This window comes from Gorilla gorilla, chromosome 9 (assembly GCF_029281585.2).
Source record: "Gorilla gorilla gorilla isolate KB3781 chromosome 9, NHGRI_mGorGor1-v2.1_pri, whole genome shotgun sequence".
Classification (NCBI taxonomy): Eukaryota; Metazoa; Chordata; class Mammalia; order Primates; family Hominidae; genus Gorilla; species Gorilla gorilla.
In genome coordinates this window covers 73,922,159-73,945,971 of record NC_073233.2, presented here as the reverse complement: position 1 = coordinate 73,945,971, position 23,813 = coordinate 73,922,159, and the positions used below count along the sequence as shown (strand labels likewise).

The 23,813-nt window shown below is 55.1% G+C and overlaps 2 protein-coding genes across 2 annotated transcripts; one reads left to right on the top strand and one right to left on the bottom strand.

The window, feature by feature from the left end:
• Positions 1-4,404: 4,404 nt before the first annotated feature.
• CATSPER1 (cation channel sperm associated 1) lies at positions 4,405-14,081 on the top strand. The gene is made up of 12 exons (XM_004051569.5): positions 4,405-5,725; positions 7,822-8,034; positions 8,999-9,112; positions 9,235-9,382; positions 9,694-9,785; positions 9,925-10,068; positions 10,239-10,302; positions 10,477-10,549; positions 10,666-10,726; positions 11,948-12,023; positions 13,659-13,773; positions 13,917-14,081. Exons 1-12 carry the CDS (start codon positions 4,510-4,512, stop codon positions 13,941-13,943), a joined length of 2,343 nt encoding a protein of 780 aa, XP_004051617.2. The 5' UTR covers positions 4,405-4,509; the 3' UTR covers positions 13,944-14,081.
• Positions 14,082-17,313: 3,232 nt separating this feature from the next.
• On the bottom strand, positions 17,314-18,859 carry CST6 (cystatin E/M). The gene is made up of 3 exons (XM_004051568.4): positions 18,521-18,859; positions 17,868-17,993; positions 17,314-17,502 (listed from the first exon to the last, which is right to left on the bottom strand). The coding sequence occupies exons 1-3, from the start codon at positions 18,782-18,784 to the stop codon at positions 17,419-17,421; spliced, it is 474 nt and encodes a 157-aa protein (XP_004051616.1). The 5' UTR covers positions 18,785-18,859; the 3' UTR covers positions 17,314-17,418.
• Positions 18,860-23,813: the final 4,954 nt, after the last annotated feature.

The window sequence follows — 23,813 nt, the reverse complement described above, 5'->3', positions numbered from 1 at the left end:
GTGCTCAATTGGCCGGGCGCGGTGGCTCACACCTGTAATCCCAGCACTTTGGGAGGCCGAGGCAGACGGATCACTTGAGGTCAGGAGATGGAGACCATCTTGGCTAACACGGTGAAATCCCGTCTCTACCAAAAAAATACAAAAAAATTAGCTAGGCGTGGTGGCGGGCGCCTGTAGTCCCAGCTACTCGGGAGGCTGAGGCAGGAGAATCCCTTGAACCTGGGAGGTGGAGGTTGCGGTGAGCCAAGATAGTGTCACTGCACTCTAGCCTGGGCGACAGAACGAAACTCCGTCTCAAAAAAAAACAAAAAGAAAGAAAAGAAAAGAAAATGGCTGTGCTCAGGCCAGGCGCAGTAGCTCATGCCTGTAATCCCAGCTACTCGGGAGGCTGAGGCAGGAGAACTTGAACCTGGGAGGCAGAGGTTGCAGTGAGCCAAGATCGCATCATTGCATTCCAGCCTGGGCAACAAAAGTGAAACTCTATCTCAAAAAGGAAAAAAAAAAAAGAATGCCTTGTCTGTGTTTTTATACAGTGCTTTTAATTCATTTCAGTTTTTCTAAGTTTTTTTTTTTTCCAAGACAGAGTCTTGCTCTGTCACCCAGGCTGGAGTGCAGTGGCACGATCTTGGCTTACTATAACCTCCACCTTCTGGGATCAAGCAGTTCTCAGGTCTCAGCCTCCTGAATAGCTGGGACTACAGGCTCCCACCACCATGCCCAGCTGCATTTTGTTTTTGTTTTTGTATTTTTAGTAGAGCTAGGGTTTTGCTATGTTGGCCGGGCTGGTCTCGAATTACTAGCCTCAAGTGATTCACCTGCCTCGGCCTCCCAAAGTTCTAGGATTATAGGCATGAGCCACCATGCCGGCTTTTCTTTTAGTTTTTAAAATTAAAAACAAATATATTGCCAGTCTTGGTGGCTCACGCCTGTAATCCCAGCACTGTTGCCCAGGCTGGAGTGCAGTGGCACCATGTCGGCTCACTGCAACCTCCGCCTCCCAGGATCAAGCGATTCTCCCACCTTGGCCTCCCAAGTAGCTGGGATTAGAGGCACCCGCCACCACACCCAGCTAATTTTTGTATTTTTAGTAGAGACAGGGTTTCACCATGTTGGCCAGACTGGTCTCGAACTCCTGACCTCAGGTGATCCGCCTGCCTTGGCCTCCCAAAGTTCTGGGATTACAGCCGTGAGCCACCACGCCCAGCCTGCCTGGCCACATTTTTTAAATTTTATTTTATATATTTTTTTGAGACGGAGTCTCGCTCTGTCACCCAGGTTGGAGTGCAGTGGCGCCATCTTGGCTCACTGCAAGCTCCGCCTCCCGGGTTCACGCCATTCTCCTGCCTCAGCCTCCCAAGTAACTGGGACTACAGGCGCCCGCCACCACGTCCGGCTAATTTTTTGCATTTTTAGTAGAGATGGGGTTTCACCGTGTTAGCCAGGATGGTCTTGATCTCCTGACCTCCTGATCCGCCCACCTCGGCCTCCCAAAGTGCTGGGATTACAGGCATGAGCCACTGCGCCCAGCCTGCCTGGCCAGTTTTTAAAACATTTTCAAGTAAGCGAGTCTTTGTTGAATAAAGGCAAACGTTTTGCTCCATCATTACTTTTCATCTCCAAGAGTTTCTGACACCAGTGCCTCTCTGTGAAGAAAGCAGTGTGTTGTGACAACATCAAGTTTTTGTTTGTGGTTTTGTTTTTTTCCAAGAACAGTAAAAATTCTTATGGAGCTAACCACTGATTTGAACCATCAGTATAAATGCCAAGGTAGTTCTTCCAAGACAGACTTTTTGATGATTCCTGATATGAAATGACATTAAATCTATCTTGGCTTTTTGTTTGTTTGGGAAAGCTGAAACATTTTCTCCATGATCATGCTGACCATTTACAGATCTTACTAGTGCTATGGCGTGGTAAGCATTCACCATTTTATTGGTGAAATAAGTTGACTTATCAGCCAGGATAAAGATCATGTTGTGGCCAGGTGCGGTGGCTCACGCCTGTAATCCCAGCACTTTGCTCCCAAAGTGCTCCAAAGTGCTGAGGCGGGCGGATCACGAGGTCAAGAGGTTAAGACCATCCTGGCTAACATGGTGAAACCCCGTCTCTACTAAATATACAAAAAATTAGCCGGGCGTGGTGGCGGGCGTCTGTAGTCCCAGCTACTCCGGAGGCTGAGGCAGGAGAATGGCGTGAACCCAGGAGGCGGCATTGCAGTGAGCCAAGATCGCGCCACTGCACTCCAGCCTGGGCGACAGAGGGAGACTCTGTCTCAAAAAAAAAAAAAAAAAGAGCAAGTTGTTTTTCAGTTTATTATCAAGAAAACAAAAACGAAAACCTGTTCAGTATCAGAGATCATGTCATCAACATGTGAGGTTATTGTTCTCTCTCAGGGTAGAGTCTTCTCTTTTTCTTTCTTTCTTTTTTTTTTTTTTTTTTTTTGAGATGGAGTTTCACTCTTGTTGGAATGGTGTGATCTCGGCTCACTGCAACCTCCGCCTCCTGGGCTCAAGCAATTCTCGTGCCTCAGCCTCCCAAGTTCCCAAGCAGCTGGGACTACAGGCACACACCACCACATCCAGCTAATTTTTTGTATTTTAGTAGAGACAGGGTTTCACCATGTTGCCCAAGGCTGGTCTCAAACTCCTGAGCTCAGGCGATCCACCCGCCTTGGCCTCCCAAAGTGCTGGGATTACAGGTGTGAGCCACCATGCCGAGCCCACACAAATTGTTTCTTTGTCTGCTGCTGGCAACAGATAGTGAGCTCCTTAAAACAGGAGCCGTGTCTCTTTCATCACTGGGAACCCAGCAGCCACTATGGACATGGCTCTGACCAAGCACTCAAGAAGCTGAGACCCATAAGCTTCCAGAAGAGCTGCGCTGTGCACATATGAATTCAGCGTACAGGGCAAGCTCTGCAGTGGATTCCAGGAGGAAGACAGGACAGCATGAAGGTTACAGATAAAGACTTGGAGTGAGATAGCACTGACGGTAAGTTTTCATTCATCAAGCAACTCATTTATATTCTCTGAGCCATAGCACCTTTGTCTGTCAAATGGGGATAAACAATATCTACCATGTGGGGCTATTGTGAGGATTAAATTTAATGTGTATGGCCCGGGCACGGTGGCGCACGCCTGTAATCCCAGCACTTTGGGTTGTCAAGGCGGGCAGATCGTTTGAGATCAGGAATTCGAGAGCAGCCTCGTCAACATGGTGAAACCCCGTCTCTACTAAAAATACAAAAATTAGCTGGGTGTGGTGCGCACCTGTAGTCCCAGCTACTAGGAAAGCTGAGGCAGGAGAATTGCCTGAACCCGGGAGGCAGAGATTGTAGTGAGCCAAGATTGCACCCCTGCACTCCAGCCTAGTGACAGAGTAAGACTCTGTCTCAAAAAAAAAAAAAAAAAAATTAGCCGGGGTGGGGTATGGTGGTGGGTGCCTGTAATCCCAGCTACTCAGGGGGCTAAGGCAGGAGGATCACTTGAACCCGGGAGGCAGAGATTGCCGTGAGTGGAGATCATGCCACTGCACTCCAGCCTGGGTGACAATGAGACTGTCTCAAAAAAAAAAAAAAACATGGGCCGGGCGTGGTGGCTCACGCCTGTAATCCCAGCACTTTGGAAGGGCAAGGCAGGTGGATCACGAGGTCAGGAGATCAAGACCATCCTGGCTAACATGGTGAAACCCCATCTCTACTAAAAATGGAAAAAGCCAGGCGTGGTGGTGGGCGCCTGTAGTCCCAGCTACTTGGGAGGCTGAGGCAGGAAAATGGCATGAACCTGGGAGGTGGAGGTTGCAGTGAGTCAAGATCGTGCTACTGCACTCCAGCCTGGGCGACAGAGCGAGACTCCATCTCAAAAACAAACAAAGAAACTAACAACAACAACAACAACAACAAAAACCATGTATTATGCTGTTAATATAAGGCTTACATATCTTAACTTTTTTGATCCTGTGGGCTAGGTATTATTATTCCCATTTTACAGAGAAAGAAACTGAGGCACGGGAAAGTTCAGCAACAAGCCCAAGGTCACACACCTACTTATGAGGGAGTCAGGCAGTCTTCACCCCAGAGCCAGCTGATCTCTAGATGGGACTGAAGACTGGACCACTTGGACCATTTTCTTTCCAACAACAGGGCTAAAGTAGCTGATGAAGCCATGGCGCCCCCATGGACTTCTTTGTCCAGCTTTGCCAGTGACCTGTGAGGTCACCTTGGTCTAGTCCTTCCCTTTTCTTGACCTCTGTTTCCTCATTTACAATGAAGGAGTTTGACACAATAATTCTTGATTCCGAACTATAGCCCAGGAAGAGGCATTTGGGAATGAGGCCCTGGCCTGCTGGTGACATCATAGAGGGGAGAGTTCCACGAGAATAGTCAGGCCTTTCTGGAAGCCCAGTGCCACAGTCTGCACTGAGCTTGGCTCAGGAAAGAAGGGAAATCCAGGCGGGGCCTGTTGGGCCCAGGTCTTGAGCTCTTTTGGCTCCAGAGTTCCCAGCACAGTCATGGATCAAAACTCAGTGCCTGAAAAGGCTCAGAATGAGGCAGACACCAATAACGCAGATAGGTTCTTTCACTCTCACTCATCACCCCCACACCACAGGCCAGGCCACAGCAGAGCTCTCCACCATTACGAGTTGCACCATCACGGTGTGCCCCACCAACGTGGTGAATCTCACCACCCTCCGGAGTTCCAAGACTTCCACGACCAAGCCTTGTCCTCCCATGTCCACCAATCTCACCACCACAGCGAGGCACGGAATCACGGCAGAGCCCATGGCCCCACAGGCTTTGGCCTGGCTCCCTCTCAAGGCACCGTCCCCTCCCACCATTCCTACAGTGAGGACTACCATGATGAGCTCCAACGTGATGGCAGGAGGCATCATGATGGGTCCCAATACAGTGGGTTCCATCAGCAGAGTGACTCCCATTACCATAGGGGGTCTCACCATGGCAGACCCCAATATCTCGGTGAGAATTTATCCCACTATTCCTCTGGCGTGCCCCACCACAGTGAGGCTTCCCACCATGGTGGGTCCTACCTGCCCCATGGACCCAATCCCTACAGTGAGTCCTTCCACCACAGCGAGGCTTCCCACCTTAGTGGGCTCCAACATGATGAGTCCCAGCATCACCAAGTCCCCCACCGTGGCTGGCCCCACCATCACCAAGTCCACCACCATGGCAGGTCCCGTCATCATGAAGCCCACCAGCATGGAAAGTCTCCTCATCACGGAGAGACCATTTCCCCTCATTCCTCTGTGGGGTCCTACCAGCGTGGGATATCTGACTATCACAGCGAGTACCATCAAGGTGATCACCACCCCAGTGAGTACCACCATGGCGAGCATCCCCACCACACACAGCACCACTACCACCGGACCCACTGGCACCGAGACTACCATCAGCACCGAGATCACCACGGCGCGTATCATTCCAGTTACCTCCATGGCGACTATGTCCAGAACACTTCCCAACTCTCTATCCCACACACGTCCCGGAGCCTGATTCACGATGCCCCCGGCCCTGCTGCTTCTCGTACAGGAGTCTTCCCCTATCACGTAGCACACCCACGGGGCTCGGCTCACAGCATGACTCGGTCCTCCAGCACAATCCGCTCACGTGTCACCCAGATGTCCAAAAAAGTCCATACCCAGGATATCTCCACCAAAGATTCAGAAGACTGGGGTAAAGAAGAAGGGCAATTTCAGAAACGCAAAAGTGAGTCTTTGCTGGGCCCCCCATGCCAACTCCTGCTGCCTGGCGCAGAATCCAGACCTGATCTCGGCCCCGCACTGTCCTTCTGCAGATCGTAAGGCCCGACCCTCCTGCACAGGTCCCCCACTGGCTATTCACTCTCCTGACTGTTCATGGTCCCATCTTTTATTCCTTGAATTATGCACCTCTTTAGGCCATGAGGTGTTTGTTCATTCAGTCACTGCCTTATTTATTCATATGTCCACCAGTCAAACATTGATACTCATCCAGTGTGGGTGTGTGGCCTGCCTGGGCCATGGCAGCATGGGGAAAAATTCAACACAGTCGCTGCCCTCGAGGGGCCCAAGACTAGGGGTGGTCACTTAGCTGACCACAGATCATCCTGTGCTCGGGGCCTGCCCTCAGAACATTTACCACGGTGGATCCTATCTGTCCAGATTTCTCCCACTCACCTGTGAGCTGCTTGAGGACAGAGATTAGGAACTAATGCCTGAATGAGGGCCTTATTGGAGGGCAAGGAGGGACCATGGCCTTTAGCTCATACGCCAGCAAACTTTCTTCCTAGTAGTTCAATAAACATGACAACAGGCCAGGCGCGGTGACTCATGCCTGTAATCTCAGCACTTTGGGAGGCCGAGGTGGGTGGAACGCTTGAGGTCAGGAGTTCGAGACCAGCCTGGCCAACATGGCGAGATCCCGTCTTTACCAAAAAAATACAAAAATTAGCTGGGCGCGGTGGTGCACCCCTGTAATCCCAGCTACTTGGGAGGCTGAGGCAGGAGAATCGCTTGAACCCAGGAGGCAGAGGTTGCAGTGAGCCGATATCGTGCCACTGCACTCCGGCCGGGGTGACAGTGCAAGACTCAGTAGAAAACAAACAAACAAACAAACAAATAGGCTGGGTGCGATGGCTCACATCTGTAATCCTAACATTTTGGGAGTCCAAGGTGGGTAGATTGCTTGAGGTCAGGAGTTGGAGACCAGCCTGGCCAATATGGCAAAACCCTGTCTCTACCAAAAAAATACAAAAATTAGCCGGGTGTGGTGGTGCGTGCCTGTAATCCTGGCTACACAGGAGGGTGAGGCAGGAGAATCTCTTGAAGCTGGGAGGCGGAGGTTGTAGTGAGCCGAGATCACGATACTGCACTCCAGCCTGGGCAACAGAGCGAGACTCCATCTCAGAAAACAACAACAACAACAAACAAAATATGACAACAGTCTCAGGAACAAGCAGAGAGGGGCAAGTGTGTTATTAAATGGGGACAGGAAAGGCAGCCCACAGGAGGGAACATTTCATCAGGACCTGAAAGGGAGAGGATAGGTTTACCAAGAGGATGGGATGATGAGGAGGGTGGCTTTTCCATGTGTAAGTTGCCACGTGAGCAAAGAAAGGCATGGAGGCATAGGAGTGGGAGCCCTCAGGATCCCCAGAAGCCAACTCCAAATCCCCAACAGGCTGGCCCCTGCCACAGAAGGCACAGGACCAGCCTGTTGGGGATTCGTTGGCCAGGCTGGTCTCGAACTCCTGGCCTCCAGTGATCCGCCTGCCTCAACCTCCCAAAGTGCTGGGATTACAGGTGTGAGCCATTGCTTCCGGCCACAATTATGCCCATTTAAAAGACAACAAAACTGAGACATAGAGCAGTAGTGAAGTCGCGCAGCTGCTTACGCAGAGCTGGAGAGAGCCTGGGAATCCGGGCTTGTGTGAGGCTCATGCTGAGGAGAGAGAGGGCATTGGGTGCTGGGGACAGCACTGAGCGCACCCCTGTGTCCCCGCAGAGTGGTACTTCATGGCCTTGGACTCCATATTCTTCTGCATCTACGTGGTGGAAGCCCTGGAGGCCAGGAGTTCGAGACCAGCCTGGCCAACATGTTGAAACCCTGTTTCTACCAAAAATACAAAAATTAGCCAGGGTGGTGGCAGGCACCTGCAGTCCCAGCTACTTGGGAGGCTGAGGCACGAGAGTTGCTTGAACCCGGGAGGCAGAGGGCCAGCAAGCAGGCAGGAGTGACCATGGACGCTGAGCCAGGCTGGGGGGTGCCTGGGACCTCGTGTCCCCTCTTGCACACACTTGACTTTCTGGCCCTGTTCCTTTCAGCCGGCCGGCTCCAGCGGACCCGCAAGAAGGGACACTCTACCAATCTCTTCCAGTGGCTGTGGGAAAAGCTAACCTTCCTCATTCAGGGCTTCCGGGAAGTGATCCGGAACCTGACCCAATCCCTGGCCTTTGAAACTTTCATCTTCTTCATCGTCTGCCTCAACACCGTCATGCTGGTGGCCCAGACCTTCGCTGAAGTCGAGATCCGGGGCGGTAAGAGCCAGGGAGTCCTGTTCCCATGGAGAAGCCACCGATGCTCTTCCAGGACCTCCGTGGGCCTGATCCAGTGCTGGGCGGATTATAGGACTCAGCTCACTTGATCCTCACCCCTGGGAAGTAGATGGCCTTGCCCAGTGTTAGAGAGCGTCTCAGAAAGACCCCGCTGAGGCCGGCCCGAGACAGAAGGACCCGCTAGGCGGGAGGTGGTGCTGTTCGCGCCGCAGCCACTAGGGAGCGCATCTGCTCCAAATGTGCGGCTGAGGGCGGGCGGGCGCCTGGAGCCCGAGCTTCGCGGAAGGGCCGGGAGCCCGAGAAGGCCCTGGAGGGGCGAGGGTGGAAGGTCGGGGAAGGCTGGGCCCTCCAACGCCGTGGAGCAGGGTGAAGGACAGGAGCTTCCCGGCTCGCTGTCTCAGGCTCCATTCTAAGCACTTCGCTTGTGTTCATGCATTTAACGCTCACAACTCTATCAAGTGGACTTCAATTATCCCCATTTTATTTTATTTTAGACGGAGTCTCGCTCTGTCGCCCAGGCTGGAGTGCAGTGGCGCGATCTCACTGCAACCTCCGCCTCCCGGGTTCAAGTGATTCTCCTGCCTCAGCCTCCCAAGTAGCTGGGACTACAGGTGCCCACCACCATGCCCAGCTAAGTTTTGTATTTTTGGTAGAAACAGGGTTTCACCATGTTGGCCAGGCTGGTCTCGAACTCCTGGCCTCCAGTGATGCGCCCGCCTCAACCTCCCAATGTGCTGGGATTACAGGTGTGAGCCACTGCTCCTGGACACAATTATCCCCATTTTAAAGACAAGAAAACTGAGACACAGCAGTAGTGAAGTCGCGCAGCTGCTTACGCAGAGCCGGGGAGAGCCTGGGAATCTGGGCTTGTGTGAGGCTAATGCTGAGGAGAGAGAGGGCACTGGGTGCTGGGGACAGCTCTGAGTGCACCCCTGTGTTCCTGCAGAGTGGTACTTCATGGCCTTGGACTCCATATTCTTCTGCATCTATGTGGTGGAAGCCCTGCTCAAGATCATCGCCCTGGGCCGCTCGTACTTCTATGACTTCTGGAACAATTTGGGTGGGTGGGGCCGGGGCCAGGCTGTGTGTGTTTAGTCTGGGGGAGGCTCGGGATGAGAGAAGGATGGGGAAGGGGGCGCTGGCGTTGGGAGCCCGCCAGGCTCAGGCACCCCGTGCCCTCAGACTTCTTCATTATGACCATGGCCGTGCTGGACTTCTTGCTGATGCAGACCCACTCCTTCGCCATCTACCACCAAAGCCTCTTCCGGATCCTCAAGGTCTTCAAGAGCCTGCGGGCCCTGAGGGCAATCCGGGTCCTGCGGAGGCTCAGGTCAGCAGCCACGGCCCCCAACCGGGGGTGGGGACTCCAAAGGAAGAGGGGATACAGACCGGGGCCCCCAAGAAATCCACTGTGACCTGCTCAAGGGATGGGGGCGCAGGAGGCTGCTGACCCCAGCCTGCTTCTGCCTCCTGCCATGCACTGGAATCAGCCCCTTCATTTTTCCAGAGAGGGGCCAGGACTCACCCAAGTCACCAACAAGTCAGGAGCCTCCTGCCTTCAGCGCCAGCTGTGGCTGCTGGGCAGAGACACACACCCCCGCCCCTCACCGATGACTCAGTCCCCGCTCCTTCTGCCCACAGCTTCCTGACCAGCGTCCAGGAAGTGACAGGGACCCTGGGCCAGTCCTTGCCGTCCATCGCAGCCATCCTCATCCTCATGTTTACCTGCCTCTGTATCCTGGTGCTGCAGGGGCTGGGGTGGGGGCCTGAGGGGCTGAGGTGAAAGGGGTGCGGGGAGCAGGGATGGGGCAGGACAAGGGGCGCTGAGGTGGGGATAGCACTGGAGAGCTGAGTTTGGCCCTGAACAGCCAGTCCTCTTCTCCGCGGTCCTCCGGGCACTGTTCCGCAAATCTGACCCCAAGCGCTTCCAGAACATCTTCACCACCATCTTCACCCTCTTCACCTTGCTCACGCTGGATGACTGGTCCCTCATCTACATGGACAGCCGTGCCCAGGGTAGGGCAGGCCCCAGGCTGCAGGGAGAGCCGGGGATTGGCGGGGTGGACCGGCCAGGGCTCAGTGACCGCATCGGCGAAGTGGGGCTTCTGATGCCTGCATGTCGGGGTGTGGGAAGGGAGCAGGTCGTGGTTGGGGGTGGCAAGCACAGTCTGGCCTGCTCCCCCTAGGTGCCTGGTACATCATTCCCATCCTCATAATTTACATCATCATCCAGTACTTCATCTTCCTCAAGTGAGGACTCACCGCTGCTCTGCTGCCCAGCACCACCCGCGCTTCCTCCTCTCCCCTGGGACCCTTACACCAGCCCTCTCACCCTGGTCATGCCACGCTGAACCCACAAGAAGTACCGGGTGCCCCTCTCCTCTGGCCTCCTCGCTGAGGGCACACCCCTGTCCATCTCCCCAGCCTGGTGATTACTGTCCTGGTGGATAGCTTCCAGACGGCGCTGTTCAAAGGCCTCGAGAAAGCAAAGCAGGAGGTACCGAGTGGGGTGGGACAGGTGGACCAGATCAGGAAGCTGGAGGAGCGAGGCCAGGGGCCTCCAGGGTTGAGCAGGCCTGGGACTCTGGCAGATCTGAGGCCTCTTCTTCGCAGAGGGCTGCCCGGATCCAAGAGAAGCTGCTGGAAGACTCACTGACAGAGCTCAGAGCTGCAGGTACGGGCCTGGCCCGCCCTGGCCCCACCTGCCCGTCCGCAGTGGGGGCCAGTCTCTCCATCCCCCTAACCTCCTTCCACAGTCACAGAATTCCAGACTCAGTTTTAGAGTTTTAGAATTTGAGACTCAGGAGGACTTTAGTCCAGAGGACTCTAGAGCAATCCTCCCAAAGCCAGTTAAACTGCTTGTCAAGTCTTTTTTTTTTTTTGGAGATGGAGTCTTGCTCTGTCGCACAGGCTGGAGTGCGGTGCTGCAATCTCTGCTCACTGCAACCTATGCTTCCCAGGCTCAAGTAATCCTTCCATCTCGGCCTCCTGAGTAGCTGAGACTGCAGGCATATGCCAGCACACTCGCCTAATGTTTTTTTTGTGTGTGTGTATTTTTTATTAGAGATGGGGTTTCACCATGTTGGCCAGGCTTGTTTCAAACTTGAACTCCTGACCTCAGATGATCCTCCCACCTCAGCCTCCCAAAGTGCTGAGATTGCAGGTGTGAGCCACCACACCTGACTGTGCTTGTCAAATCTTAAAAGACCTACTTGGGGCCGGGCACAGTGGCTTACGCCTGTAATCCCAGCACTTTGGGAGGCTGAGACGGGCGGATCACCTGAGGTCAGCAGTTCAAGACCAGCCTGGCCAACATGGTGAAACCCTGTCTCTACTAAAAATACAAAAATTAGCTGGGCATGGTGGTGGGCACCAGTAATCACAGCTACTCGGGAGGTTGAGGCGGGAGAATCACTTGAACCCGGGAGGCAGAGGTTGCAGTGAGCCGAGGTTGTGCCACTGCACTCCAGCCTGGGTGGCAGAGTGAGACTCCGTCTCAAAAAAAAAAAGAAAAAAAAAAGTTCTAATTGGCCAGGCCTAAGTTACCTGTCCTTGAAGCTGGGGGGTGGGGCTAACTTCAGCCAGAGGACATGGACTGAAAGGGGGTATCCCTGAAGCTGGAGGTGGGGCTAACCTCAGCCAAAGGACATGGGCTGAAAGGGGGTAGAAGTGATTTTTTCCTCAAGACGATTGGGGCACTTCTTCCAGAAGTGGGGTGGATGCTAGATTTGCAAACGAACAAAGGGAACTGCATCGTGCTGCATGCCCGGAGAAGCAACCTCCTGGAGCAGCCTGGCCAGAAACTCCGTTAGCCCTTATCTTCCTGACACATGGGGTTCCTCTGCCTCCTCTCCAAATCCAGGCCTTGACCTCACCCTTCTTTCTCTACATCCAGAGCCCAAAGAGGTGGAGAGTGAAGGCACCCTGCTGAAGCGGCTCATCGAGAAAAAGTTTGGGACCATGACTGAGAAGTGAGGAGACAGGAAGGGAGCGAGGCCTGGGGGCCTGGCTGGAGGGCTGGGAGGGAAAGGGACATTGCCTGCCTCTCTAGAAGGGGATGGAGCGCTGAGGCTTGTGGATGAGCCTGTGGGTGCAACGAGGAGACCCTGGGTGGCTTCTGCACATCCAGAGGTGTGCGTGCCATCTGGCTAATCCCAGCAGCAGGGGTGCCACCCATTCCTTCACCCCAGAACCATCCCCAACCTTTGTCAAGTCTGGGCCCTGTGAGGGCTCCAGGGACCCAAAGAGGACACAGATTCAGCCCCTGCCCATGAGGACCCCACCTCTAAAGACCTGTGTTGGGCCATGGAGAATGAGTAGACTTCAGCCAAGTGGAGGGATAATGAGGCGGTTGGAGGAACAGCTTAGATCAAGGCCTGGAGGTCCGATGCTCAACCTCCATTCCCGTCCACTTGAGTGGCCAGCTGGGCCAGGACACCTGGGGACTCATGCTGTCCCCATGAGAAGGATCTCTGGGGAGCCAGGCCTGGGAGCACCAGGAGCCCTGCCCGAGCCTGGTAAACCCTCATGTGTCTTTCTCTTTTTTTCTTTTTTTTCTTTTTTTTTTTTTGAGACAGGGTCTCACTCTGTCGCCCAGGCTGGAGTGCAGTGGCACAATCTAGGCTCACTGCAACCTCCGCCTCCTGGGTTCAAGCGATTCTCTCACCTCACCCTCCCGAGTAGCTGGGATTACAGGTGCGTGTCACCACACCCGGCTATTTGTGTGTGTGTATATTTTTTTAGTAGAGGCAGGGTTTCACCATGTTGGCCAGGCTGGTCTCGAACTCCTGACCTCAAATGATCCACCTGCCTTGACCTCCCAAAGTGTTGGGATTACAGGCGTGAGCCACCGCGCCTGGCCTCTCACTTATCTTTCAAACTCAACTCATTGACGCTGCCTCCAGAAGTCTTTCCAGGTCCCCAGCATCAGGCGAGGTTTCCCTCCTCTGGGCCCCTCAGAACCCAACTTCATGCCTCAAAGTGTCAGCAGCTGTCTGGCTCTGAGGGCAAGCTGTCTCTCGTTCATCTCCATCTCCTCGGAGCACCTTGCTGTGTTCATTGTTTCCAGTGTTCTTTGATGAATGGGTTGACAAGATGGCGGGGAGGGTGTAAATGGGACAATGGGTAATGTGGTGGGCAGATGAGTGGGTGGAGGGACAGATGGGTGACTGACTACACAGCATGGTGAAGGTGTCAATGGGTGGCTGGGGGGTGGCTACAGGGAAGAGCAGGTGGATGAAGGGGGAGGTGAGTTGTGAGTGGCTGGAGGCCAGATGGGTGAGTGACTGGATAAGGAGGTGGGTGGATGGATGGGCGGATGGTCGAGTGGGCGTATGGGGAGGAATAGGGCAGACAAATGGGTGGGTGGAGGGATGGGTGGTTAGGAAGATAAACAATTAAAGCCAGAAGCCTCTGCGCTACAGGCACACTTGGGCTCTTTCTCGTGTCTGGAAAAGGAGACCTCCTGGAAATGGAGGTCTGCAGTCATATAAATTTCGTGGGGAGGAGACAGGCAAGAAGAGCCTCTGGGTGGTTCTGGGGTCCAGTAGGCCCAGCCAGCAGGTCAGCCCAGCCCCTGTCTCTGCCTCCCCCCCCCCCACCCACAGGCAGCAGGAGCTCCTGTTCCATTACCTGCAGCTGGTGGCAAGCGTGGAGCAGGAGCAGCAGAAGTTCCGCTCCCAGGCAGCCATCATCGATGAGATTGTGGACACCACATTTGAGGTGAACCAGGCAGGAGCGGGAAGGGGCCGGCGAGGGGAACCCCAGGGGCTTGTAGCCAGAAATGGCTCCGAGTAACTCCCATGGGGATCGGGGAGGGCAGAGTCTGGCTCATTCACCCACCCGTGCCCCACTCACCCCTGCAGGCTGGAGAAGAGGACTTCAGGAATTGACCCCAGGAGGACACCAGATACAGACTTCAGCCCCTGGCAGTCTGCCCACCTGGGTGCACTGGGACAGGTCCCCAGATCTGCTGGAATGATTGTCCAGGCCCTGCAGAGCAGGGGCCCCAACAGAGTTTTTAAACCCCAGGAAGCTCCATGTCCTCACTGGCTAGGCCAAGGCACAGGGAAGGGAATTGGTGCACACGCACGAACGAGTGTGTGCCCGTGTTGCATGTGAAAGGAGCTGCTCTTGGATCCCCTCCAGCCCTACCAGCGCCCGCATGCTAGCTCAGCCCAGCAGGGCATTAGCAGCAGCTGGAGGGATGAGGCAGAACGTGGGCTGAGCTCAGGTGCCGGCGGTGCCAGGAGGGCCGAGAAGGCAGCAACCCTGCTTTGGGGAGGAAGGCCCATCTGGCCCAAGAGTCAGGAGAAAAAGAATAGGCCTGAACACCCCAGGGTTACCAGGGCCTGGGGGCCCAATGGGCTCTAGGAATGGGGACTCAGAGCCCAGGAACTCAATCCTGCCAGGACCCTCAGCTCCAGTAGAAGAGCACCAACCGGATGGGGATATCATGAACCCAGAGGTCGGAGGTCATTGCCATATCCTGCCCTTTCTGGGGTCAGACTCTAGAGCCCCACTGAGGGGAGGTGGAGTCGTGGCTGCTCAAGTCCTTCTGGCCTCAGGGCAAGGGGCGGGCAGGGATGTGTGGAGGACCCTGCTGCTGGGAGAGGGAAGCAGGGAAGGAGGCTGAAGGCTGTGCCCCACTACCTGCTCTAGGACTTAGATGACCTCCCCGACTGATAGCCTGAGCCTAGGCTGCATGTCCAGACCCCCTGTCCCCATGGCTGGGGGTGACAGTGGGACACTGGCCTATGCGGGGTGCTGGAGACCTAGCACTGAGTCAAGTTCAAGCCTCGCCCTGGCCCCAGGGGTCTCTCTTTGAGTGGAGGATTTTCCATTATCTACAACAGCCATCTCACCTCTAGTAGAGGCGAATCCAGGGTGCAGTTCAGGCCAGAGGGAGTCAGGAGCGGGAGCTGAAGGGCAATAGTTTTTTGCCAACCCTCCCATCTCTGGGCCAGACCAGTCAGTGCTGGAGCTTCCAGGGTCCCAGGACAGAAGAAGCACCTCCCCTCCCTGGTCTGGCGGAAGGCACTGGCTGGCCCAGGGCCCAGGAATAGACTATGAGGAGGAAATGCCATCTGGGATTCGGGCACAGATTCCAGGGGCGGAGAGGTCACCGGGCAGGCGTCTCTGGGCCTTGCTTCTCTCCACCACCTCACACATTCATTCAACAGGCATTTCCTGCCACCCACCCTGTGCCTGCCCCATGCTGGGAGTCCCTGCTTGGTGGTACATGGGAGCCCTTCCAAGCAGCAGGCCCTGCACACACCCTGGGCTGTCTGAGCTGCCACATCTGACAAGCTTGAGCAGAAGCAGGGCTGGATGTCATCTCCTGGGTCCCCAGCTCCTGTCAAATGCCACCCCTCAGCTTCTCACTCCCAGGTGGGACCCAGGGTCTACTTCCCGTTTCCCCGTCTCTACCCCAATCTGGCCTCCAAAGGCCGACAGCAGGGCCTGGGAGCTGGGGCTGCTGCTTATTAGGCCCCAGCCTGGGGCAGGGGACCAGGCAGGCACAAGCAGGGTGTGAGGCCTTGTCAGAAAGGAAGGGCCGTGGGATGCTCTCTGCAGCCACTGCAGTGCTGCCTGCCTGGGCCTGATGGTGCCTATACCTAGCGCCCCCAAGGCCCATATCCCAAGTGTGGGTGTGTGCTTGTGCATCTGAGGAACCTCTGGGTGTGGCACGTGGGTCCTTGGATTGTGTTTGAGTTTTGTGTGTACATCTCCAGGTTGTTTCTCTAGGGTGTGTTGCTTCTGTGCTCATGAGTTGCTAGGCTGTGTTTCTCTGGGTATGCGTGTGATATCTGCCAGCATCTGAGTGTGTGCTCTGGGTGTCTGTGTGTGTATGTCTGGTGTGTTGTGCTTTGGGTGTGTGCGTGTGTATATGTATGGGGGGGGTATGAATTGCAGCCACAAATTCAGTTGTGCAAATGTTGCAATGCTGTTTTCTTCTTCTTTTTTTATTTTTAATTTTTTTGAGATGGAGTCTCGCTCTGTCTCCCAGACTGGAGTGCAGTGGCGCAATCTCGGCTCACTGCAACCTCTGCCTCCTGGATTTAAGCGATTCTTCTACCTCAGCTTCCTGAGTAGCTGAGATTACAGGCACCCGCCACCACACCCAGATAATTTTTGTATTCTTGGTTGAGACGGGGTTTCACCATGTTGTCCAGGCTGGTCTTTTTTTTTTTTTTGAGACGGAGTCTGGCTCCGTCGCCCAGGCTGGAGTGCAGTGGCGCCATCTCAGCTCAGTGCAAGCTCCGCCTCCCGGGTTCACGCCATTCTCCTGCCTCAGCCTCCCGAGTAGCTGGGACTACAGGCGCCTGCCACTACACCCAGCTAATTTTTTGTATTTTTAGTAGAGACGGGGTTTCACCCTGTTACCCAGGATGGTCTCGATCTGCTGACCTCGTGATCCGCCCGCCTCGGCCTCCCAAAGTGCTGGGATTACAGGCGTGAGCCACCGCGCCCGGCCACCAGGCTGGTCTTGAACCCCTGACCTCAGGTGATCCATCCACCTCAGCCTCCCAAAGTGCTGGGATTACAGGCGTGAGGCCGGCTGCAATGCTGTTTTCTTTAAATGTCATTACATTGAATCTGTCCCCTCACCCCTCCTGTGGGCGATAGACAAGCTCTGTCCCTCTACGGCTCCCAGTCTAGCCCCTTTCAGGCGTCTTGCCCAGGGCAAGGCAAGAGAGGCATCCTTGTGGCATGGAGCCCACAGTGTGAACTGAGAGGCACTGTCCTAGCCCTCATGGTCTCTTGGCCTGCAGGGACTCTGCCATCGTTGGGCCACATGCAGGTGGAGGAATCTTTATAGGCTGGGAGCTCAGTGTCCTGGGTGAGGACACTGCCTGATTGAAGCCCCCCATGCCACCCATGAGCTCCTCCTGGGGCTTAGCGGGAGCAGAGCACAGACTCCTCCTCAGAGTGCTCCCAGGCAGCCGGCCCTGTTCTTATCTCAGGCCATCGCCCCTCCTCTGTGAGTCTGCCCCCACCCCTGACCTCTGAGAATATTGGGAGTCTCTGGCTCTGTGTGGGGGCTCTAAGGTTTGTTCCTCTATGCCTGTGATGCTGGGGTGTTTGGGGGGCTCCACATTTGGAGGCTCAGCCCTGCACCTTCAGCACTGTCTGGGATGGGACAGCAGCAGCTCTGCTGCAGGTGACAGGGTGACCTCTCAGCTTGGGCTGGGGAGCTGGGAGCTGCCAGAAGTGGGAGTGGGGGATGGGGGCAGAAGCGAAGCACTTGGAAGAAACCAATGCAAGAAGCAGCACTGGCCATTTATTGTGACAGATATGGCCCATGGACCTGAAGTGCCCTCCACCATGGCCCCAAACCCAATGGCCTTCACCCTCGGGGACTTATCACATCTGCACACAGTCGTGCTTTAGGAGCTGAGAGGAGTTCTGCCAGGGAACCACAAGGACCTCAAAGTCACAGCGCAGCTTCTGTGGAGGGAATATGGGGGAGAAGGAGGGGTGAGCCCAGCCTCAACCTGTCTCCTCCCAACAGCCAGCCCTCTGCCTGCCAGGCCGCTCCAGGCCAAGAGAGGGACAATCACTGACCCAACGGATGTCAAGCCACATGTCTGGGGCTAGACTCCAGATCTTGGTAGCCAACTTCCCCATTCCCGAGGGAAGCCCCAGCTTCCTTTCTGCACCCCATCTTGGCCCAGAGGCTGACTCATCCAGAAGGACGACAGGTTCAGCCAGACATCTAGACGTCTATGTGTCCAGCCAAACCAGTTCAGGATGGACAACCTGAGTGCCTGAGGCTCTGGGGAGGGCTGGGGCTGGAGGAGCCCAGCTGTTACCTCCTGCTGCGCCCCTGCCGCCAGGGGGCAAGTGGTGAGGTCAACGTGGTCTCCAGTGACCCTGGTCTTGCGGCAGTCTGTGCTCCCCATCTCCATCGTCAGGAAGTACTTGATGCCGGCCACCAGCTGGGGACATAGGGTAGGGGCAGGTCAGGGGTCTTGACCCTTGATCCTCACTTCTCACCTCTTGATATATTCTCCTGTTGCCCCCAGGCACTCAGGTGGGGAGAGAGGGAGAGGGGATGATTCAAACCGGGGGTGGGGGGTGGGGGAAGTTCTGGTGGGGATGGAGGGTGGAGAGGCCTGGAGGCTGAGCCCCACCAGCAGCCTTGGCAGACATCAGACATGCCCCATCTAGGGAGCTGCCCACTGTCCCCACCTGCCTTCCCTCCTCCCCGATCCACCCCATCAGGGCAGAGACTAGGACCAGGCAAGCCAGGAAGGCAGGTAGTGCAATACAGGGTTTAATTATGCCTTTCCTTGAAATTTAGATGGTTGTCCATGGTGGAGTTTTAGCATTAATTCGATTTTTAAAATATTGCATGAAAATATCCCGATTGCGCTTTTAGGCCCCCTTCATGCACGCTGGGGCAGTGCATGTGGCCTCCCCCATCTGGGCCGGGTGTCCCCTCCCAGCACCCCGCCCACCGCACCTGGCTCTGCGCCTTGATGATGTGCGTGTCTCGGAAGTAGTAGAGGCTGTTGCTGCCCATGTTGTAGCTGGCCACGGCCGCCTGCGCCGCCTTCTGCACCTGCGGGTCGTCGGGCGACAGGTCTCGGAGTTCTCCGACCATGCGCTCCTGCGGCCGGGCCCGGGCGTCGCGGGGCAGCGCCAGGAGGCAGAATGCGACCAGGGCCAGGCCCAGCGGCAGCGGGAGGTTCGAACGCGCCATGGCCGTCAGTGCCGTCGGAGCCATCAGAGCCGTGAGTGCCGAGCCCGCGGCCGCGCAGCTTTTACCCGCTGGGCCGCCCCGCCCGACGCCCGCGATGCGCCCCCGCGGCCCGGAGCTGGGGCGGGGCTCGAAGTTGCCGGCGTCCTGCGAGGTTCAGGGAGCCCAGGAGGCCGAGGGGGCGGCGCGCACCCGCGTGCCAAGACGCTTCCCTGCCCTCCAGGACACACCTGGCCCGGGGAGGGAGAGGACAGCGACAGTCCCCAGCAACAAGTGCCAGTACAGGGACGGTTCACGGGAGGGCTGTCCAGAATGAACTACCAACCGCAGCTCTTCGTGGGCTCTTACTGTTGCCACCATTTCCTAGCTGTGTGACCTCGGAGAAGTCACTTAACCACTCGCTGCCTAAGTTTCCTCTTCTGTACAATGGGTGTTGTGAGGATTCAGTGAGCTGAAACAGGTCAAGTTCTTAGAAGAGGTCTGGTGCTGCATAAACAGCAGGTGAGTAGGACACATTACTGCTCAGCGCTGCCTGACAACCTTCCTGGAGCGCGAGTGACTAATGTTTCCACCTGGCCAGGCGCCTAGGCATGCTTGTAATTCCAGCACTTTGAGAGGCCAAGGTGGGAGGACCACTTGAGCCAAGGAGTTCAAGTCAGTGAATCGTGATCTCACCACTGCACTCCAGCCTGGGCGACAGAGCTAGACGCCGATTCAAAAAAAAAAAAAAAAAAAAAAAAGAAGGCCGGGCGTGAGGGCTCACGCTTGTAATCCCAGCACTTTGGGAGGCCGAGGCAGGCAGATCACTTGAGGTCAGGAGTTCAAGACCAGCCTGGCCAACATGGTGAAACCCCGTCTCTACCAAAAATACAAAAATTAGACAGGCGTGGTGGCACACACCTGAATTCCCAGCTACTCAGAAGGCTGAGGCAGGAGAATTGCTTGAACCTGGGAGGCAGAGGTTGCAGTGAGCCAAAATGGCACCACTGTGCTCTAGCCTGGGTGACAGAGAGACTCTGTCTCAAAAAAAAAAAAAGAAGAAAGAAAAAAATAGTTTCCACTTTACAGAGAAGGGAAAATGGATTTGCCCAAAGACACCGGCAGGAAATAAATGGTGACACTGGCTTGTGTGTGCTGACAGTCTAAGTCAAATCTGTGGTCTTAAACCAGACTAAGCCCACAGGACACAAACTGCCCAGAAGGAGGGGGTGTCAGTCATGTCAGCTCTGCCATCTTACTGACGGCATGGCTTTGGGCAAGTCCCTCAACCTCCCAGACAGAGCCTCCGTGCCCTCGTCTGAAAGACACCTTATCTCCTAAGTTTGTTCTGATATTAATGTTTCGAATCTGGCTCTCCCGTGGATACAGTGAGCATGTGCTGGAGGTACCAGCAAACAACGCCCATGACTGTGTTTTTAAAGACTCCAATAATTGCCAGGCGTGGTGGCTCACGCCTGTAATCCCAGCACTTTGGGAGGCCGAGGTGGGCAGATCACTTGAGGCCAGGAGTTCGAGACCAGCCTGGCCAACATGGTGAAACCCCATTGTAGCCCGCACGGAACTAGGGGGACTGAACAAAGCCGGGCAAACGTGGGAATAAAAGACAAGAGACAAAAGAGTATATTTGGAAGAAGGGGTCAGGGGGCACCTTGCCTCTAGTGGACAAGGGCCCTGAACTTTACACAGCCCTCTGTATGTAGTAGGCAAAAGAGATAGCGAGAAAGAGGGGGGTGATTGTCGGGTATGTCAGGTAATTGTCAGTCAGCAGTTTGGTTCACAGCAGGCTTGTGAGACTGCATCCTTTGAACAATAGGTGCTAATTTTCTCAGTAGATAACTTCAGGGACCCCAGTGCCAAGGAGTGAGGCCCTCAGCAAACCTTTTGGTGGCAGGGCAGTGGGAGTTTGCCCACATCCTGCATTCGTGATAAACAGGTGGCTGTTTGATCATATAGCCTTCAGTAGAATGCTGAGTTGGTCACAATCCCTTTGGCCCTTTCGGCTCCCAACACCCCACCTCTACTAAAAATACCAAAATTAGCTGGGCGTGGTGGCGCACACCTGTAGTCTCAGCTACTTGGGAGGCTGAGGTGGGTGAATAACTTGAACCTGGGAGGCAGAGGTTGCAGTGAGCTGAGACGGCACCCACTGCACTCCAGCGTGGGTGACAGAGCAAGACTCTATCTCAAAAAAAAAAGACTCCAATAATTAATTGATTATTATTAATAGGTGGTGATCTATTAATCACACGGTAGCTCATACCTGTAATCCCAGGACTTTGGGAGTCGGAAGCAGGAGGATCACTTGAGGCCAGGAGTTTCAGACCAGCCTGGGCAACATAGTGAGCCCTCGTCTCTACCAAAAAATCTAAAATAAATTAGCTGTGCATGGTGGTGCACGCCTGTGGTCCCAGCTACTCGGGAGGCTGAGGTGGGAGGATTACTAGAGTCTGGGAGGTCGAGGCTGCAGTGAGCAGTGATGGTGCCACTGCACTCCACCTGGGTGACAGAGCAAGACCCTGTCTCAAAAAAAAAAAAAAGGAACAGATGAAAAGCAGTGTTGAAGTAGTCAACGCAAGAAAAGTCTGGATTTTGTTGAAAATTTTGTGTGTGTGTGTGTGACAGAGCTCTGTCAGCCAGGCTAGAGTGCAGTGGCGCTATCATAGCTCACTATAACTCGACTTCCTGGCTTCAAGCTATCCTCCCATCTCAGCCTCCCAAGTAGCTGGGACCACAGGCGCATGCCCCCATGCCTGGTTAATTTTTTTTCACACCTGGCTAATTCTTAAATTTTTTTGTAGAGATGGGGTCTCACAGTAGTGCCAGGTGGGTCTCGAATGCCTGGCCTCAAGAGATCACGAGATCCTCCCACCTCAGCTTCCCAAAGCGCTGGGATTACAGGCAGGCCTTGGAATTATTTGTCTGCATTTTAGAGTTCAGTGTAGTTTGTATTTGTAATTCCATGTTGCTGGGGGGCAGGGGCTTATTGTCCCTGGAGCACTAAGATCTTGCAGTGCTTAGAGCCTCCAGGGGCTTCACTGGGGCTTGGAAGAGGTGCTAGGTCACAGTACGTAAAGAGCAGCTGGCAGCCGTCACTGTGATGGATATTGTATGTAGGCATCCAGCGTGTCACCCTCCCTTCCTGATTCTGGGCCTTAGAATCCCAGGACCACAAAAGGAAGTGATTTCCCACACAGAGACCTAGACCACAGCAGTCACTCACTGCCCAGGGCAGCTGCCAGCCTGCTACCCACCTCACTTCCTCAGCCCAGCTGTGGAAAACCAACTCTGCCATCTTCCTGGGATTCCAAGGAACCGTCGCAAGTTCCTGGCAGCCTCAGGTGTCTGGCTTAAAGGGACAGACTCCAGTTTGTGGAAGTGCTGGCCGAGCTTGAGTTGATCAGGAGGATGACGCCTGGCCAGGACTCTGAGCTGAAAGCCTGGGCGGGGTAGAGGAAGAGGCCCAGGATCGTGCCACAGGGGCGAGGTGGGAGAGGCAGCTCCCCTGGGCCTGCTGTGTCATCACTTGGAGCTTAGCCATGGCCACAGGTACCTCCAACAGCTCTCTCAAAAACTAGCAAAGGCCTGTCTGTGACTCACCAAGGGCACCCACTCCACCTGCCACTGCTTTGTGCTGATGCCAAGGACTCTTTTGCAGTACAACCTAGCAATTTCTGAGCACTTTTCACCCACTGATTCTCACAAGCACCCTGAGGGAGTACATATTATCCCCACTTTGCAGATGAAGAAGTTAATCAGAGAGGTCAGGACACTTGTCTAAGGTCACACAGCTAGAAGTGGTATCTTGGTAAGAAAAGGTGGGGAGGATTAACAATGGTAAGAGCTCTTGCTGTGTGCCAGGCCTTGCGCCAGGGATTCAATACATGTTCTTTCATTCCCATAGCAGCTCTGCACAGACAATGATTATTACCTCTTCCTACAAGGAGGAAATGGGAGGTCAAAGGGGAAGGGTTAGTGGTGGGTCCCAGTGCATGAGTCCTGGGCTGCTCCACAGGGGTTTGAGGTCTGCTGTGCATGGTGTAGGGGTTGTTTCTTGCAGGTGGGGTGTCCCTGAGCAGACTTTCCCAGGGCCTGACTCCATCCCGTCTGGACCACTCTGGCTTCCAGGAGGTTTGGGCCAAGCGTGAGCTTGAGGTCGGTCAAATGTACTGGCCACAGGGCAGAGCCTCCAGTTTTGCAGTGGCCCAGACATCCCACCCCAGGTTGTCCACAGCACCCCTCTCTTGCCCCTGGCCTGATGGGTGGAGATGACCAGGGCAGGTTCTTGACATCTCTTTCCCTCTGGGATCAGGCTCTCCAAGGCTTTGATGTTTTCCCCCAGAACCCTCTTCCTTGAACCTTCAGTTGGGCAGAGGATATTGCCCTCCCCCCGGGGCTCTGTAGCCCCATATCCTGGAAAGGCGATCTTTCAGCAAGGAAACCTGTAATCCAACAGGGATTAAAGCTCCCCTCTGGGGAGGAGCGCTCCTAAGCACTGCTGATTCACTGGTTGAATCTTCACAACCCTGTATCAGCTGGCAGAGGAGGCTGTAGCTCAGGGGAGTGAAGCAACTTGCTCCAGATTGCATGGGGAGCAAAGCCCCAGAATCGGGCCTGGCTGGCTCTTCAAGGCTGCCACCAGTCAAGGTTGAGAGTGACAGGAAAGAGCCCTGGTCCCCACAGGGAGGGGCCAGCCTGGAAAGGGATCAACAGTCACAAGCACCTGCTGGGAGCCTTCCATGCTCAGTAGGCTGCCGGGGGCAGGGTTGTGGTGGCCCAGGTAGCCTCCCCCTACTTCCTTTCTGGGGGAAGCAGGAGCCCTTCGGGACCCCAGAGTGCATGGGCTGGGTTCACACCAAGTTCTAGGCTGGCTCTGAGCACTCATGACTAGACCAGCTGAGGGGGTCAAGCTCTGGCTGGGTGTGATGGGGGGATGGGGTCAGTATTTGCTGATTTCTGGGCCCACCTATGTCCCAGGCTAGTGGGTGGCCAGGCATGTCCTGTTGGACACCACAGGCTGACACTGAGACAACCTGACTCCTACCCCTCACCAGCCAGG

Bases quoted from the DNA above. Each gene is read 5' to 3' on its own strand.
- CATSPER1 (XM_004051569.5), top strand. From the start codon at position 4,510: ATGGATCAAAACTCAGTGCCTGAAAAGGCTCAGAATGAGGCAGACACC. The intron at 8,035-8,998 runs GTAAGAGCCAGG...GTGTTCCTGCAG, and splicing joins TGAAGTCGAGATCCGGGGCG to AGTGGTACTTCATGGCCTTG. The intron at 9,383-9,693 runs GTCAGCAGCCAC...TTCTGCCCACAG, and splicing joins CGGGTCCTGCGGAGGCTCAG to CTTCCTGACCAGCGTCCAGG.
- CST6 (XM_004051568.4), bottom strand. From the start codon at position 18,784: ATGGCTCCGACGGCACTGACGGCCATGGCGCGTTCGAACCTCCCGCTG. The intron at 17,994-18,520 runs GTGCGGTGGGCG...CTATGTCCCCAG, and splicing joins TCATCAAGGCGCAGAGCCAG to CTGGTGGCCGGCATCAAGTA. The intron at 17,503-17,867 runs GTAACAGCTGGG...TTCCCTCCACAG, and splicing joins CGGCAGGGGCGCAGCAGGAG to AAGCTGCGCTGTGACTTTGA.